This window comes from Orbicella faveolata, unplaced genomic scaffold (genome assembly GCF_042242905.1).
Source record: "Orbicella faveolata isolate gen_17 unplaced genomic scaffold, um_ofav_v1 contig_46, whole genome shotgun sequence".
Taxonomy (NCBI): Eukaryota; Metazoa; Cnidaria; class Anthozoa; order Scleractinia; family Merulinidae; genus Orbicella; species Orbicella faveolata.
Window position 1 is genome coordinate 24,389,012 of NW_028301576.1, and position 18,718 is coordinate 24,407,729.

An 18,718-nucleotide genomic window follows, 5' to 3' on the forward strand; every position below is an offset into this window, starting at 1 on the left:
TCACAATTCACTGTTTGTAGGTAGAGAATTTTGACCTGTGGTAATTTAGTTATTCTCGATAGACACAGAGGCGGTCTCATTTTGATCGTGGTAGGAACCGATATGAAGCCTTTGAGACTGAGTTTGAGAATTCGTGTAATTTGTGCAATGAGCTTGAAGCTGACATAACGAGAGACTTGGTCAACCAGTTATCTACGTGTTTGGGTACTGTTCAATATTTTAACAAGCCTCAGAAATTTGGGTGAACAAGTTATTTAAAGAAACGTACGTTTAATTGTTTTAGCATTTGTATGAGCCGTACCTTTATTTTACGTGGAAAAACGCACCTAGCTGGAGCTCCAGTGAGGGAGATTACTCTCTTATATGGGCAATATAGGTAAGTGCGGTACCAAAGGGTATGGTTTTTACGTTTTTGGTCGGAGAAAGGGCATAGTTGACCCGTTTGGTGTGAAATAGCGTATGTTTTTTCAGTCTGGTTGCCATTGAATATTTCTTTTTTTTTTTTGTATAAGGAACTATATTTTTCCGCATTAACATTGGGAAATTTGTAGCACTTCTCAAATGTTTACGCAAATGAAAGCCTTTTCTGGTTAAGTTCGTTCATATACAAATTTAGGGGTCTGACGTGGAGTACCGAGTCATTTAGCCCAGGTCTGAAATGTGGTATGGAAAATCAATTTGGTCTGAAATAGAGTGGCTTCAGTGTTTGGGCTGCACACCCCCACCAAAACCTTTGGGGAGTACCTCCCCCCGGACTTGGTTTTCGGTGTACCTTACGACTCGCTGGCCACTAACAACAATAATAGAGAAATAAAGATGTAAAGCGAAGAGATAGATCGCAATTTTATGTACAAAAACCTGAAAGCAGAATTCTTTGCATACTATGTTAACGGCAAATATCCTGGGTTAAACCGTCTGACAGTCTGTTTTTGTCGTTGTTTTCTTTCTCTCCTCCAGGTTAATACCAATGGCGTAATTTCTTTTCTGGTGCAAGTTTCACAATACACACCAGATACATTTCCTCTCGACGGTAATCGTCGACTGGTGGCGCCATTTTGGGCTGACGTTGATACTCGGAAGGGAGGAGATGTGTTCTACAGAGAGACCACGGATCCAAACCTCCTCCAGCAAGCCACTAACCACGTTACTGCTACTTATGTGGGTCATCAAAACTTTAGAGCCACTTGGTTATTTATTGCCACATGGAACGAAGTGGCTTTCTTTGGAGCTGATAACAGTAATCGTTTTAAGGTAAGGATTGTAGATCTCCATTTTCATTTTGAAAACACTTAAAACAAAGGAGGTGGTGTATGCCACCTCCACCCCCACCCCAAAGAGATTTTCTTAGAATTTTGAAAAGAGGATTTATTGTGTGGTGCTAAAACTTTCAAACAACTGATCGTCTAACCCTAGCTAAAACTTTGACGTGTCAACTGTTTCCCTCTGAGTGATTTGACATTGCCATGGCAACAGCATTTTGGCTTGAATTTCAAGCCAATTTCGTATTCACCGGTTTCTATTTTTCTTGAGCAGCATTCTAGAATCAGTACCCTTTTAGGTTCCATCATTATTGTCACGTACTTTATTTTCTGACTTTCTGAGAAAATAGTGAAGGTTAAGATAGCAGACTTAATGACGTCATGCGCTGTCATATGACGTCATTAGCAACACTACAAATGTCTCATCCTATGGATTGAACGAAAAAAAGATGGGGGTATGAGTTTGTATGTATTCCTAAGGTTAAGTTCTATTTCAGCCAGTGCCGTATCGTAACACACCTAACCTTATTACAAGTTAGATCAGGGGGTCAATAAAATATCTGCCAGATCTTGGGGTTTTTCTAAGCATGTTTAGTTGCCTTAAGTGAATGTCTTATTAACCAAGCTTGCGTGGGACTTCCATCACGCGCACTTTGCTAAGTCTGAACTGTCAAGGCACCTGGCCCTAGTTTCCAGCTATGACCTTATTTCGGTCACTCACTATGTAACTTGCTTTGTTACTTGCTTGTTTTAAGTTCTTAGATAACTTATAACCAATAATACTAAACACCACAGCGAAACCTAATTTGAACTTTCTCGCTTGTCTCTCTTCCAGAGAAACACATTCCAGACAATCCTGATTACAAACGGAAGACATTCTTTTGTCATCTTTAATTACGGTAAAATCACGTGGACTACTGGGACGGCTAGCGGAGGAAACGACGCAGGTCTCGGAGGTACCCCGGCGCAGGTATATTAACACCTGTTGTCAGTGCAGAAGAAAAACAGTAAGCCAGCAAACTCCATGGGAAAATGGTAACGAGGCTTAAGGCGGTAAAATATTTGTGGATAACCAGCTGAACCCTATTAAACATTCCCAAACTGGTATACGAGTTTTAACATGATGCCGAGTATTCCATGAGGTTTGTATTTATTTACAAACAAAGCCAAGGGCTGCTGCGGACCAAGGGCAATCCGAGGCCTGGATAGTGCCGATATCATGCAAAAACCTGCTGCGAGGCCAACATTTATTTTATCATTAAGACACCGAATTCTTCATTTTGGGCTTACCGTTTAATTTATACTCCTTCTAGACTTCAGTTCCACGTTTATGCTAAATGAAACCTAACCATACCTTAAATCGAAAGAACCTGTGCAAAAAGGGGTTTTGACACCTTCTCTTCGAAAGAAAAATAAACAAGTGTTATTGTTAGTGATTACCTTGTTACAAGTCTCCCTCTTTCACTGACAGGCAGGGTTTAATGCCGGGGACGGTATAAGATATTTCAACATTCCTGGATCTGCAACCGACCAAGTTATGTTCATAAGTAGCAAGTCTAATGTTGGGAAGCCAGGTCGGTGGATGTTTCGTATTGACAGCGCAAAGATCGAAGCTGGTGGCTGCAACACAAAAGGTAAGGGCGTCCCTTTTGCTTAGTAGTGATGCACTAATGGGAGGGGCTATTTTTTTGTAGGTGTTTGAATAAGGACCCGGGGAGGTAGGGTCAGTGTTTCTCAGGAAAATTTTGCTCCATATATGTATTTTTCCTCGGGTCACTTGGCACGTGGCTTAGACTGGCAGACAGGCACAAAGGAAGGGGAACAGACAGAAAGATAGAAGACTGACAGACACTTAGACAGACAGACAGACAGACAGAAGGGTAGGGCGTTAAATAAGTATGTATGTGTGTACGCAAGTATGACGCAAGTAGGCAGGTAGTAGGCAGATAGATAATTAGATTGGTGTGTTTATAGATGAAAGCCAAACATTTTAATATAGTACTTGTATGCCTGCCTTATTTTTAGGATCGCTCGTGGTTTCACCGCGTTCAGGAATTATGCTTGGTGGCGACAACCTTATCATATCTGGACCTTGTTACAAACCAACTGATCATATCGTTTGTAAATTTCCTGGTGGAAAAGTAAGCAACGGAAGTTATGCAAGCAACATCCGGGCATCATGTACTGTGCCCATGCTTTTTGTTACTGGCAAGTTGGAAATGAAAATGTCCCTCAACGGAGGAAGACGTTTCGATTTTAAAGGAAGTTTTACAGCAGGTGATAATGATATTTTTCAACGATAGTAGATCTATAGACAATAATAAAACTACATTGTATGATCACCATAAGTTTTATTAATAACCTAGTGAAAAGGCTGCAATGTGATCGGCTAAACTATCGTACACTACCAGCCATTAGCTAGTGTAAAGGGGAAGCAGGCCGTCTTTAAAATAGCGACTTTTTATGATTTTTCAGAAGCTTGGAAGGACTAGTTACAACTTATAGGATAATTCAATTCCAGAAAAGACTAAAAGTAGAGCATTCCCCAATATGCACGTTCAAAACCTCAAAAGTGATCAGCGCTTTCACAGCTGCAAGTTTAAAAGGACAAGATATTCCTTGCACGATTTAGCTAGAGTTATACTGCTAAGATGTACACAAAAATTCAAAAATCATTATTTTAATGAAATTTAACTAGAAATCATAGTTAAACATTGTGATTTTTCGGCCTAATCGACTATTTCCTCCCGGGTTTGGATCTCGTTTACACATAATTGTGTTAGTATGACTATATGAAATCAAATAGGGAAAAAAAGCGACCAATTATATTTTTTTGTGTGACCAAGTAATTTGAAAAAACAAATCTTACAAAGAATCCACACCCAGTGCAAGTTCTAATTTTAATTTGTCAACTTAATTAACATAAACCGAACATTTCTCCACTGATTTCTCTTGTAGTTAATATCAACAGGATTAGGCCTCGTGTTACTCGACTGGCGCCAGCAACGTGGAAGGAGACTGTTCCTGTCAGGGTCACGTGGAACCCAGACCACCTCGGAAGCGAAAACCAGACTGTAGCCATTGAATTGGTGCGTTTCTCCATGAAACGTGGCCGCGTGTATTTTCACAGCATGTTTTCTTTGATAGCCGAACAACAGAATACTGGAGAAGCTGGAGTCAGCGTGCCAAAAGGGCACGGACAAGGGTGAGAGAGAAAGTCAACGTGCATTTTAAAGAGGCACTGTCATAGACCCTTTTCATAAATGGCGGCCAATTTAAAATTCGTTTGTATGCATTAAATTAGCCTCTCTAAACTCGTTTGGGAGTAAAAATTCTTTTGAATTATCAACTCAAAAACGAAGTTAGTTAGGCTAATTTTCATACTTACAAAAGGATTTATAATTGGCAGCCATTTTTGAAAAGGTTCTATGCGCATGAATTCAAAAAAGGAAATCCCAAAAGTGAAATATCTATCACTTCGTTGAAATAACAAATTAAATACTGCCGTCGTGTCTTGGAAATCGCTTAATTGCCAGTTTTTCTTCCATCAGCAGTCCACGTAACATCTGCAACGTGTTGTTCTAAACGCATTCCATGACCTTGTACCAGCAAATACAGTGTCAGCACTGTCTTGACCAAAAATGCAGCAAATTCGTCACGATATTGTCCCTTTTAAAACTGCCACGTATAGCCTTTATCTTCTTTTCCTGTCTAGTTGCAGATCTGAAGGCGGCTTAATTTTAATATTGCCTCAGATATTTCAGTCGAACGGTGAAACCGGCTGTATTTGGATCAATTCTGTACGAAGCATGTATGGTGCAAACAAAAGGATAAGGGCGATATGTGGTGTGTACGATACGAGAATGCTGCCATTGCCTGATGCTAAGAGCCAAATACAGGTGTTTCTGAATATCGTGGGATACACTGTGTTCCATGCCAGCAATTCCGCTGTTGAAACGTTTTCTAAAACACGATAAAACACGAAAACAAGTTACCCAATCACGGTATTTGCCATAACTTATCGGATTCTTATGCTCCTTTCCGTAACAATACCCCAGAGCTGTTGTTGGACACAGACGTTACGTTACACTGGTTCTAGTGAAAAAGACTGGCGAAAGACGCGATAATTCTCCGGCCGAGTGGATTTGGAGCGATCTGTTTTCCTGGCTAAGCTATGAGTGGGGTGCCCAGAGATGCAAGCACTGGTATAAAAGACAACCCAATCCAAAGATATATACAGGTAGGAAAGATAATTTGTTTCATCCTTACAGGCAGCCTACGTAAACGTTCTGATGTAACTTCGCTTTAGCATCTCTTTTGTTCTTAGGGCTGAGGGGTATTGTTAAGTGCTGGTTTTACATGTTTCCATTTGCCCATAGAACGATTTTAAATTGAGTGACGTAAAACCAAAACCAAACCAATTCCTCTTATCAATTAGACTACTCGGCTAATTTCGAACCGTAGTAAAACCAGAATCAAGGTAATTGCCTGATTACTTTCGACACTCAATTGAAAATCGCTTTAGTGCAGATCACCCCTTGGGTCTTGAAGAGTTTACCACAATATGTTAAGTTCAAACGACGTAAGCTGAAAGCATTCCGGAACTTTGCCCTGTGTATCGAATATTTCGTCCAGACAGAATGCAAAAGGTCAAGAAGTAATGTACCAGTTTCCTCCACGAAATATCTTACGCGAAACACAAGGCGCTCTTGTTCTTCCTTACACTTTCATTACAGATGATGCTTCCCTTCTCCCTTGTCCACAAACGTTTCTTCAAGCTATGGCAGACGGTGGGAGATTCACGATCGATGAATATTGCAATCCAAAAGTTGAGGACCGTTGTGTTATTTATCATTTTGGGGCCAAGCACTGCTTCAGGACAATCACTCCCAGGTAAATTATCAGTGCTCAATACTAGCCTGGACTATGACATCTGATGAGGTTGTTGAAACGTCAGTAATCAGTATCGACATCTACGACCTTCAAATGAATAATCACACTATAGCTAGGCCAACGCCGGCGTGTTCTAAAACTTACCTGTACGTCATGCTTGATAAAACCAGTTTGCACTTTATACACAGTTTCTAAGAAAGCACGTCCAAACTGTATAAGTTTTCAAAGGAGCTCCAGCGACATGGATACGGCAGAAGTGAAGCTGCACACAAATGAGTCCTTACTCCATCCCGCACTCGGCTTTATAATGTTTTCACCAGAGCGTAAGTGCGCTTCAGGCTAGTGTCCATGTCGTTGCGATCGCTCCAAATATTAAAAGAGCTCAGCGATCTTTCTGACGCTCAGTTTCCACATGATCGCTGGCGCCACAAATGTTACGGGATCAAAAAAAAATGCCCGAGATTACCCGTTTTTCTGGTATTTTTCTGATCGCAACCGATCGCTACACTCTTTGGAGAGAGCATGATTTCCATACGATTATAATAACGATCGTTTAACTTTTTTTAGCCATCAAAGTGACCGTGTAAACACCAGCCTTTCGTCCCCTCATGCTGCAGGCACTATCATGCATTGAAAAGACTTGAAAGGTCACTTTGACCTCACGGAACCCTACGAATATAGGCACTGCATGTTTTACGCTACATTGCATGTGCCATGAGGTCTTAGGAATTAAGACGGATTCCGCTCAAAGTTTGAGCAAAAAGTGCAAAGATTATTTACTAAAAAAATCTACTCATAGCACGGGAACTTTATGAATACTATCTAGACCAACTCACTTTAGTTAATTTCTCTAAGTGACCCCGCAATTAAGTTCTAAAACATTTTCGAGAAACTTAATGTTAAACATCGTAAGAATGCTCAAAGAGTGTGTTATTGTACGAGTGAATATATGAAGTTTTTTTTGAAACACATTTCAGAATAAAAACTAGCGATAAAAAACGACGTTTCGATCTCCCTGAGATCATTTTCAAGTTGTAGTGAAAGCGAATGAAATATAATCATACAAGTACAAATTAGGGTGTGAGAATGTCCAGCGATAAAATATGTAAATACAAGCGCTAAAACGTAAGTGCTAAAATAATAAAAACTATATAAAAATTATATAAATAACTTTGCACGGATTAAATCTGACTGTTTGTTCAAAGTTGGCTTAAGCTCCTTTATAAAGAGCATTTCATAGATTAGGCAGTCGAATTTACTTTGGCGCGCTCTTTCTCAAGATCTTAAAGTCACGACATATGTCATTTGGGACTTTTAGCGCTTGTATTTACATATTTTATCGTTGGACATTCTCACGCCCTAATTTTATTCTGGAATATATGAAAGACCATATATTTGAACTGCGGAGAAAGATCTGAAGATATCATTGATCATCGCAATTATACACACAACTTAAGCAGCTGTGAAATTAAAGCCTGAAACTGAGAATTTCTTTCAGGCTTTAATTTCACAGCTGCATAAGTGTTGTGTGTATAACTACGATGATCAATCATATCTTCATGTGTGTTTTTGTGTTTTTGGCCACAGCGAATTGTCTGTTTTAAGTGAAGTATGGATAACTTCAAGTTCAATTTTCTCACGCGGGGTCAGAGTCTCGATAAGTTCTTCTTAACTATATTCAAAATAATACTGTGCCATGAGGTTTTTTTGGTAACTTAATTTTTTCCATTATTGCTCGAATGTTCTGCGGAAATCATCTTAATTAGTGCAAACAAACATTTCTACTGTCGTCTACCGAGTTGTACTGACTTATCTTCAACTGACGTTGATAGTAACCAAGGTGCAGGACAACAATGCTGCTACAACGAGCAGGGAAACTTAATGGTCGGTCCCCAAAATGGAGGATCCTTGGATCGAGTCCATATCGAGGCAGGAGTACCCGCTTTATCTCATTTCTTTCACGATCTTGTGCCTTATTTGGATTGTTGTCTGCTGTCTGACAACTGCGCAAAATACTTTGAAAAAAGACCCTCAGATGACGGCTCCAATTACGAACCTCCAAGACCAGGTAATAAAGATAAGCGACTTAAAAGACAACTTCTATGTTAATTAGGGAAACGCCCGTATGGTATTTACGCCGTACAGTAGACTGGCAGGCAGCTAAGCAGGCAGGCTGGTGGTCGGTCATTCAGTTCGTAACTGATTGATTCAATCAACCAACCAGTCGACCAATTAATTCATCAACAGATCGATCTGTCGTGCTTTAATGCCTGCCTCCAGCTTCGTGGTCGGATTATTTTATTAACCACTCTTTTATTTTCTGGCTAAACGAGATTCCATTCAGTCATTCGCTATTATAAATGAATCGATTGCTTGTGTTTTACAGCCACAGGTTTTGGCGATCCGCATATGATTACACTTGATGGAGTGGAATATACCTTTAATGGTTACGGCGAGTATGAAATCCTCAAGGTAGCGGGCCCTGACTTTAAGCTGCAAGGACGAATGCAGCCTTTGATTAATGATGATGACAGCAAAACTCGTGCCACAGTTTACAAAGCGTTTGCCATGAAGGAAAATGCCTCAGATGTTGTACAGGTAGATGAAGTCATGTTTTATTATTATTATTATTATTATTATTATTATTATTATTACTATTATTATTATTATTATTATTATTACTATTATCGTCATCATCATCATCATCATTATTTTCTTTTGACAGATTTTTTATAAGTTAGTATGGCCTGGATTATTCCATAGCTAAAAATGCCTATAACCTTTTGGGTTAACCTAGCGTAATTTATTATACTGCTTAATCGAACCTTTTTTGCTTGCTTCGAGCCTTGTCTAGTGTTTTGGCGAGACGCAATCGAACCATAATCCCAAAAGGCTCCTATAATCCCCCTTAAAAAAGATTTTCCTCCCCACCAGTAATTCGAAGTTGCTTCTAAGCGCTTAAAATACTAGATCCCATGCAACATTCATTACATCTATCTACATCTACAGTTAGTAATTGATAACGCTTTCGCATTCAATGAATATAAAGAAAACAAAATTAATTAATAAATAGATCATTCATAATACATCAGGTGTGGAAGGAAAATTCTTATGATGTATGTGATAGGTCGACTTATTCTCACATTTTGATTGGTTCTTACTTATAGTCTATTGGAGGACAGACATCTCGAATACTTTTTTATTTTTTATTATTTTTTTTTTTCATCATCAGAGAGGTAAACTCTGATATGCCTATCTATATAGCAATTTTGTGGTTTCGAATTCCCTTCGGGGTTTACCACTTTGTGGTAAGAACATCAGTGACACCCTGCCTTCGCCTCGTGTACCACTCTTTTGTTCTTACCGTATCTTGACGTCATCTGTAATCTATTACTGAACACACGCACGGCAACATAGAATCTATGTGTTAAATGAATGTGCAGGCAAACATTGTCTGAACAGTGCGTATATTGCCCCAATTGTAATTTGCACTTTCAATCTTCTCCAACTGGGTACTCTTTAACAATTGATGCATGATTTAGCATGTGTCATCGAGTTATGATATACTTGGGAAGTTTGGAGAGCAAGAAAGAGGCTCCAGAGTTGTTTGCAGCTGCATCAAGATTAACTCTGACTCTTTCATGTTCTCCAAGCTTCCCATGCGCAACTTCCAGGTGACATAATTTAAAAACGGTGTGCTTTGCAGGTCCATATCAACGGTCGCAACGAAATAGAGGTCTTGGTGAATGGAGATCGGATGGAATTTAATGAGGAGTTGATGATGGATTTTGACGGCGTCATCATTTTAAAATACAACAATACATCGAAGTACTCCGCCATTTTCAGCTCGGGGATATCAGTCACTGTTGAGAAGGCCGAAGACATTTTACAAATGATGCTTTTGGTACCACCAAAGTTTCAGGGTGAGTGATTGTTTTCTAGTTTTAATATGTTATTATTCACTTCCCCTTTGTCTTGGTCTTTCTAGCTCAGCGGATATTAGTGAGTTTGGCTCAAGATTTCTGAAATTTTAATCAGTGTGCAAACGTGTAACTAGTCGCTGCACAGTTGGGAAACTTCAGGCAAACCAGTTCTGTGAGACTTAATTCATTTCGCTCGTTTGACCGAAGTTTGGCGCTTTGACGAAGAGTCGACTATCAAATTATTCTAATTAACTTGCGGTCAACTACCAATGGGATTTTTAGATTGGTTCAAAAAAGTGTCAAGTTAGTTGGGAAAAAAAAAGGAGAAAAACGCACACAAAATAGCTTTTTTTCCGGATCAATACAAACGCTACACACTATTTTAAAAGACCCTGTGCTGATACATAAACAAAATATCGTTAACAGTCACCCTGAAACATAGGAAATACTTCTTTCAACGCACAGCAATTTCACTGCCAATATTGTTAAGATCGAATTCGTTGCACCGTTTTGATTGCTTTTTCATGTTCTCTCTTCTTAAGGAAACACAAGTGGCCTTCTGGGTTTTTGGGACGGAGACCAAGAAAAGGAATTCCTGCTTCCCAACGGAACTTTCCTGGAGACGACTTCTAGCCTGACCAGAATTCACTTCGAGTTTGGGAGGCTGTGTAAGAGCCACACTTTGCTCTACTGTAGAGCCCTTTGCACTTAAGTGTCGAAATTTATTTGCATTTCTTCTGGTTTTGCATTAATACGATTTGTGATTGGTTTAAAAATATCGCGCTATTTTAATTCTCATCCAATTAAACTAAAGCCAAAACCAATCGCGACTCGCTCATTCATTTTTTTCCCGCGCTTTGTGTCGGCTTCACGTATTTCGTTCGAGTTTTGATTGGTTCAGTGGTTTGTCTGCGCTCTAGCTTTGTGATTGGCCAAAGGGATTAGATTGCCGTTTTGGGTTTTTCGACACGCAGTTGAAAAGCGCACTAACATAACATTAATTCAGCATTGTTATGTTATTGTAAGTGAACTTCATAAGCTGTGGAAAGTGTGATCGCCTCATGGCTCCGTATAGGTATTGCCATGGCAGAACTTGATCATAGCTCTTTCAATTGCTGAAGTGCGATTTTGGTTTGGGGAAAGATTGGATCGTACTAATAGTCATGAAGAAATTTTTTTCTAATTGCGAGTTTTACAAATAACATTCCAAAATTTATTCGTGTTAAGTTGTATAAAGTGTGTTGGTGAGCTCTGAGATATACCAGTTGGATAAGAACATATTGTTTTCAAGGTTGATTGTGTTTTGTTGAAAAACTTTTGAAATTCTTCCTGCGTACATTTGCCTACTTAGGACTGATTTTCACAACTTTAAATTTTCCATGAGACAATTGCATCAACGTACATAATCAACTTATACCAAGTTCTTCAAATTTTTCCCATGCTCCTGAAATATTTTTATTTCCTTTTTACAGAAAATGCGAGACAGTACCTTTATCGTTATCTGGGATATCTTTCTATTTCAGGGGCTACAACTGCAAATAACTCGTTATTCACTTACGATGAAGGCAAAAGTCACTCATCTTATTTCGATGCTGGATATGTCCCGATATTTTTGGATCAGGATGACGTCGCGTTTGATAACGCAACCCTCGGCCAGCAGGCTCGTGAGGTGTGTGGAGATAACAAGCAATGTCTGTTCGATATCCACACCACTGGGAAAGTCAGCATTGGAATGGCGTCTAAGCAAGCGGTGGAATCATTTGTTGCAATTATCAATGAAACGGAGACACCAGGTAAAAAAGACAAAGATAAAAAAACTACCGAGCATGGAAATAAGCCCTCACTATATAGTTTGTCATTTCAAAATTGCCAGAGGCTTCAAAATTGAAGGAAAGAATGTGTAGATTAAATCAAATGACGTGCTGTGTTTTTTTTATTATTTTATTTTATTTTTTTTGTGCATGTTATGTTTGGTAAGAGCTATCCATGTTAAACTAAGCCATTGCGATTAAGCCAACCTTTTGCATTAAATGCACAGACACTTACAAGTGTGCAAATACTGGATATCGCTTGAAGTCGAGATTTACGAGTCACGAATACTTCGAGTCAAGTCAATATTTTTGGGTCAAACACTAATGCAAAATGCCTAGCGTTTCCTATAGTCCTTTGCGCGCAATCTGGAATTTTATCTTTCGTTAAAAAACGAAATGTTAACCAAATTTTATTTTTATAAATATATTTAATATGTGGCAACTGGTTGTACAAGCCTACATTTCTTTAACTTTATCGGAAATACTCTTTTTCTTTGACCATCGTAGCTTAACAAGAAATAACACGCAAACTGCGGTGATAAACATGACAATAAAACGCATTGTTGAAAAACAAAAACTACATCTTTTTACTTGACGTTTTGAATGTTTCGACACTCATCTTCATGCAAATTTTTTAAGCTTCTGTCATTTAGTATTGTTAATTAGTTACTTATCTTAAATTTAAAATCTAGCTGTTACTTCTGCTCTCAACGGTCACTTCTGAAGATGTGTGTCGAAACATACGAAACGTCAAGTAAAAAGATAGTTTTTGTTCTCCGACAATTCGTTTTATTGTCATGTTTATCACCGCAGTTTACCTGTTATTATTCCTTCAACGTCAATCTTCTAGATCCTTGATTAAAAAGAATTCATTCAGCCTGCCGACCAAAATTGACGCATTTTGATTGATTTTCTGTTTTTCTTTCTTTCTTTCTTTCTTTTTTTTTTTTTTTTGTTGTTGTACAGGATGCAGTCCATTGGACAACACAGTTGGTAATGGCACGGCACTAAGAAATGATACTAAAGATGGCGGAATCATCTATGAATTTCAATGTAACCCAGGCTTCCTGCTGAACGGCTCGTCTGTCATATCTTGTTTACACGGCCAGTGGAATGGCTCAAAACCGAGCTGCAATTACAAAGGTGAATAAATACGTTGTTTATTGAATTTTAATTGCTCTGTGAGTTTTTCCACGACGTTTGAGTGCCACAGGTTTTCCAGTTGCAATACTGTTTTCTGCTAGGAGTACATCTGCTTATGCAATGTCGCGCTACAAAGCACGGGTATTAGAAACTCGAAAGTACATTTTGATTGATACATTTTGATTGATTTTCTTTTTTTTCTTTCTTTCTTTCTTTCTTTTTTTTTTTTTTTTTTTTTTTTTTTTTTTTTGTATAGAATGCATTCTATTGGACAACACATTTGGTAATGGCACCCTAACCCTAAGAAATGATACTAAAGATGGCGGAATCATCTATGAATTTCAATGTAACCCAGGCTTCCTGCTGAACGGCTCGTCTGTCATATCTTGTTTACACGGCCAGTGGAATGGCTCAAAACCGAGCTGCCATTACACAGGTGAATAAATATGTTATTAATTGAATTTGTTCTGTGAGTTTTTCCGCGACTTTTGAGTGCCACAGGTTTTCCAGTTGCAATACTGTTTTGTGCTAGGAGTACATCTGCTAATGCAATGTCGCGCTAGCACGGATATTAGAAACTCGAAAGTACAAAGTTTACCTTTTAAAAAGTATGGTGGGGTGTTTTATTTCAACCAAAGTTGTTCCCTCTGAGTGTTGGTCCAAGAAATGAAATGGGTGACCACACGTAGTAAAAAGACAATTACTTAACCTCGATGGGGACTCGAGCCCACTACCTCTGATTTATACATGATCGTTTCTCTACGGACTGCGTTCCGGGGTCGCAGCATTCCTTGACCTTTCTTTTCCAAGACTATGGCTCAGAGGGAAACGTTTGGATTTTAGAGTTAATTCTCTGTTTTCCTTATACTGTTTTTCGCCACCCTCGTTGAACAAAGTTGTCTGTTTGATTCATTCTCATTATCACAGCATGTACCAAGTCACGCATTTCCTTGTTTTATACAACCAGTCACAACTGTTTTAATGGTAGGATGGACGTATATTTTGGCGAACTTGAGCGGTGATTTTTTCTTTTCTATCATTTACTTTTTGTTACGGGTACCTTTCGAGCACATAAGCAAGAGCGGATGGGGTGTCTATATCATGTATATGTCATGTGATTGTACATTGTATTAGGAATCAACTACCCGGCTTATAAGCAACCTACAATGCCCTACTAGTCTACTACGCAAAGGCTCTTTGGGCTTGTCACGCAATCTTCCTCCTCCCTAGAAGATTGCGTGACAAGCCCATAGAGTGTTTGCGTTGGAGGGTGATAATGTGCTAACTTCGATCCTGTGTTGTGATATACTGTGCCTGGTCTCTAGGTGTCTGTTTTCACTCACTGACTGAAGCGTTATTCCTCTACAGATACTGTGCCCAGCAGCAGCAAGCCATGGTATCTTGTTGTTGCCATTTCAGCAGCGGCGGCGGTAGTTGTAATAGTCATCGCCCTAGGGATCATCTGTTTCCTGAGAGTCAGACGCAAGCATCATCAGCGTCACAAAGGACAGGCGTCTTCGCAAGTTGAAATGAAAACCAAGGAAGAATTCATTAAACATACCTCTTAACAATCCGACTTAGCCATCATTGAGATCAGTTTCGAATACCGCGGCTTTCCCGTAGAAGCTCATTTCTGCGAATGAAACTGTAATTAGTGTCCCCCAGTCGTGGAATTATAATAATTTATTATTATAATAATTTGTGTTTTATTTATTGATATTTATTTATGATATCTGATTGTGAGCACAGAGCTCTAGCTGCTTACATGTAGCGTACATTATAAATAATTATCGGGTTAATATATACTGTATTTCTAGCTTTCTGACTTTCTGACTGTTTTTCACGTTGTTTATGGTATTGAGACAATAAAGAATTGAATTTCTGCCTCTTTGGGAAATGAAAGTCCGATATGTGTTACACTGGCGTAGTATTTTCATTTCATCTTCGTAATGACTCCTTCGGGAAATTCCCTGTCAAGTTTTGTATTTTAACTTCTAAACCAAACAGTGCACTAGCGGTGTTGTCTACAAGCCACCTGAAACGATAATTTAATTTTGCCGGCAAGATAAAGTTACTTTCAAGCCAGTCGAAAGGATAATTATTCCCCAGCCCGGGGGCCGGGAAGGGGGAGGGGAGCTACTCTACAAAGTTCTATACTGGGGGACTCCACCCCGAGGTTGCTCGCGGTATCGCCGCTCGCACGTCACGCTGACAGTCACGCTCGCACGCTCACTTGTTTCGCGTTTTTCCCCACGGATTTTTGAGGTAAAGAAAGACTGCTCGCAGTCTACCCCGAGGTCCAACCCGTTACCGTTTTGTATACCATTTTGACAGAAAAGGTATCCCTTTCGTATATCTTTAATTGAAAAAGGTAGCCCTTTCAGATACTGTTGAACCCCGTTACTTCGAACCCCCAGGGAAAACGAAAAATAACTCGAAATAGAGGGTTTTTGAAATAACCGATGGTAAATGACTGAAGGGCAAATCCAAGGGAAGTGATTTTGAGTTCGGGGAATTCGAAATAACCGAGTTAGAATTGGCGGGGTCTAAACGGTACTTTCATAGCTGGCCCGTATTATGAATAAATCGCCATAAAATGAAATCTTCATGTCGTTTTCTTGTAGCGCCTAATAAATAAATAATACAGCCATATTAAGATTTGTGTAATGTCTACCCTGAAAAAGGCGCTTCTTTCGGGTGGAGCTTCCCCGCATAGGCCATAATAGGGAGTACCCCCTGCCCCCCTCCGGGATCCCAATACAGCAGGGAAAACGCATTTGCGGAACACCTCTATTGGGTGCCCCTGGCCGTTCTGACTATAAGCCTGGAGTCTGGAGTTAACGGATGGTGACGTGACTTGTACGTAGCACTTTGTCGAATTTGATATTTCAGTGTGGATGTCAAACCACATCGTCATTCCATAATTCATATTTATTTGGCTCGGCATGAGAGAATGAATAATCGCTGCGTTAGAATATTGTTTACAGTTTTTCTACCACTACAGGGGTCATAAACGCAACAGAAAAATTTTCAATTTCTGGACTGTTGTTTCCTAAGTGGTTTCACTACATGGGTTGCATTGTTTGATTTGAGTTTCAGGAGACTTGATATAGACCCTTAGCAGTGTATTGTCTTACCAGGCGTAGTCAATCGATAAACCGATAATCGATATCATTGATATCGATTGTCGATAGCAATCGATGAAAATCGATGAAAAAACAGTTGTGAGATAATGACTGATTCATCGATTGGTCTCGATTGTTATCGGAAATTATTTTTGTCCTTTTACAAAGTTACACGGATAAAATAATTGACAAAATTGCAGATTGTGCTGGGCTACAAAGTAACTGAACTAACATCAGAATTCTACCATTTTTACAAGAAGAATTCACTTATTGGTCTTGGCCCCTAATACATAGGGATATTACATGCCCGCGCGTGGATGCGAATTTTATCTTCGAGTGTTCAACTCGATATCTCACGAGTGAGCGCAGCGAAAGAGTGGGATATTGAGTTGAACACGAGAGGATAATATTCGTATCCAAAAGCGGGCATGTAATATTCTGTTTATTCTATAAACATACTAAAGACGACGTTTTTGATGATTTTCCGAAGATTTCCGACCACTTCCGGAAGATTTCCGAAAATTTTCTAAAATTGTTCCGAAGGCCAGACGAACACTTCCGAACATTTTCCGAACATTTTCCGAAGATTACCGAAGATTGCCGAAAACGAACGAAGAAGATCCGAAGATGTTTTGATCATACATTAACAAATTTAAGTGTAGTTAAAGGGACAAAAGAAAAATGTTATCAAAAAGGAATGATATCTTCACAGTGTGAAAGATAAAAATAGTATCTTCATTGCGCGCGATGAAGATATGACTTTTTAGTAAAAGGAATTGAAGAATCCTGATATTTCACTGATGTTTATAGAATAAATAAAAATACCAAAGTCATGAAAAGCAAAAATATTTGGCGCGAAGAAATTTTCCCCAAAAGGACAATTATACCAGTACCAGTGGTCCAGGCAATCCCATAAGCCTAATTGTCAATTATCAATACGGCGGCCATGTTCACTTTGCGTGAAGAAGTTTGGTTTGCAGTTTTTCTGTATAGAATTTTAGTGACTATGGACGTTGGAAATTTATCTCATCATGGGCCTGCGGGCTCGGAACAGGACGAGGGCACACTCGTATCATGACGATTCTAGGCTGAGTAAATATCAACCTCACTTCATCCTGCAAGCCGTTAAGAACGAAATTTTGGCTAATATGCAAAACTAGAGAAGTTAAAGGCAAAAATATACTCACGTTTTCTATGCACCGCGACAAGCAGCGTTTTGACGTCTGCGCGGGTCTCAAGTATGCCGGAAATGAAAATTACTTCCGGTCGCCGACCCTCTCGATGCTAAAGGTCTCTAATAAACGGCACGGACTGATCCTGTCGGTTAAGAGAAACACAGTTGAGTACACGGATCTTGCCGCAGATTAAAACATAGACATCTCCCTGATATTTCGGTTAAAATCACAAACTCTGCTACCTTGTTAAACAACTGAAACAGGCACACAAACACCGGAAGGCTATTTTTCCCAAGAAGCCAAATACCAGCAATTGCGTATTTCTGTGCATTTTTATACCATAATTAACGATTTTATCGAAGGCACTTGTTGCAGAATAGCAGCTAGTGATGTTGTTAAAAATGAAGTGTTATGGTCATTCCATTTTCTGATGATGTGCGTGACTTAGTATCAAGCAAGCCCAGCTAACTGCTTCGTCTTTGGATTTGAATAATTCTTTTCAGAACGCAAATTTTGCGATAGAAATAGAAAATGAAACATTGAAGGCAAAACATAGCACTGAAAGGTCAAACTTTGCAAAGGCTTTTGTAAGCATTAGTTAGTTACGCTTAAACCATCAGCTGTGCGTGCTCATTGTCACGCTATAAAAAAATAAAATCAAAAGCCAGTCAAGAAATTGTGATATTATAGACAATAAATAAAGAAGACAGTTCTCCAAGTTTAAGGTTTGTGCGTTGTCCCAAAGTTGAGATATTCGTCGAAATGTTCCGCACAAAATTATAGAACCTAGTATGGAGCCGCCATGTTGGAGGACCTCCTTAGTCATCCAACATCGCGGCCGGAAAATAGTGTAAACATCTGGAACTTACTTTGGCTATCTAGACGACTGATAATCTAAACCGAACCAAAAAAAAAAAAAAGCTTACACAAGCACTTTTCCTAATACTTTAAATCCTTAAATGGCTAAAAATCACGAGGCAAGTGTATATTTTTCGACAAACGCGATCTTAGCTTCATGTCACGTACCGCCATAACTCCGAAATTCAAAATGCGCTGGTTTCCAAACGAAGGACGCTATTGAGCTGGAAAGTTGTAAACAGATATAAATTTGGTACCTCTTATCCCTGACGAGGATAAAACTTTTAGGGGCTCTTTAGTCTTGGATTTGAGAATTTGATGACGTCACTTGAACACACTCTATACCTGGAAAATCGCTCACGGTGTAACTGACTGCATCGTCGAGATGTCCGTAGGCAAACTGAAATTATCGTTCTTAACCATTATATATTCTCTCGGTCCTTCCGTTTCTTTCGTGGGCGATTCAACGCTCTTTCATTGGGATACTTTCCCTTTGCGGTTGATTTCCATGCCTTGGCTGACAAATGATGC

The 18,718-nt window shown here is 39.3% G+C and overlaps 1 protein-coding gene and 1 long non-coding RNA gene across 2 annotated transcripts; one reads left to right on the forward strand and one right to left on the reverse strand.

Moving 5' to 3' along the window:
• Positions 1-52: 52 nt before the first annotated feature.
• On the forward strand, positions 53-14,943 carry LOC110058091 (sushi domain-containing protein 2-like). The gene is made up of 15 exons (XM_089277335.1): positions 53-1,251; positions 2,095-2,229; positions 2,731-2,893; positions 3,285-3,536; positions 4,218-4,464; positions 5,318-5,499; positions 5,996-6,152; positions 7,985-8,220; positions 8,539-8,750; positions 9,859-10,075; positions 10,618-10,743; positions 11,599-11,868; positions 12,853-13,029; positions 13,286-13,465; positions 14,398-14,943. Exons 1-15 carry the CDS (start codon positions 847-849, stop codon positions 14,595-14,597), a joined length of 3,159 nt encoding a protein of 1,052 aa, XP_089133461.1. The 5' UTR covers positions 53-846; the 3' UTR covers positions 14,598-14,943.
• LOC110058093 (uncharacterized) lies at positions 9,380-18,712 on the reverse strand. The gene is made up of 4 exons (XR_002297623.2): positions 18,445-18,712; positions 17,342-17,471; positions 14,591-14,662; positions 9,380-14,498 (listed from the first exon to the last, which is right to left on the reverse strand). It is a non-coding gene; the product is annotated as an uncharacterized LOC110058093 (long non-coding RNA).
• Between the last annotated feature and the right edge of the window lie 6 nt (positions 18,713-18,718).

Bases quoted from the DNA above. Each gene is read 5' to 3' on its own strand.
- LOC110058091 (XM_089277335.1), top strand. From the start codon at position 847: ATGTACAAAAACCTGAAAGCAGAATTCTTTGCATACTATGTTAACGGC. The intron at 1,252-2,094 runs GTAAGGATTGTA...TCTCTCTTCCAG, and splicing joins ATAACAGTAATCGTTTTAAG to AGAAACACATTCCAGACAAT. The intron at 10,076-10,617 runs GTGAGTGATTGT...TCTCTTCTTAAG, and splicing joins GGTACCACCAAAGTTTCAGG to GAAACACAAGTGGCCTTCTG.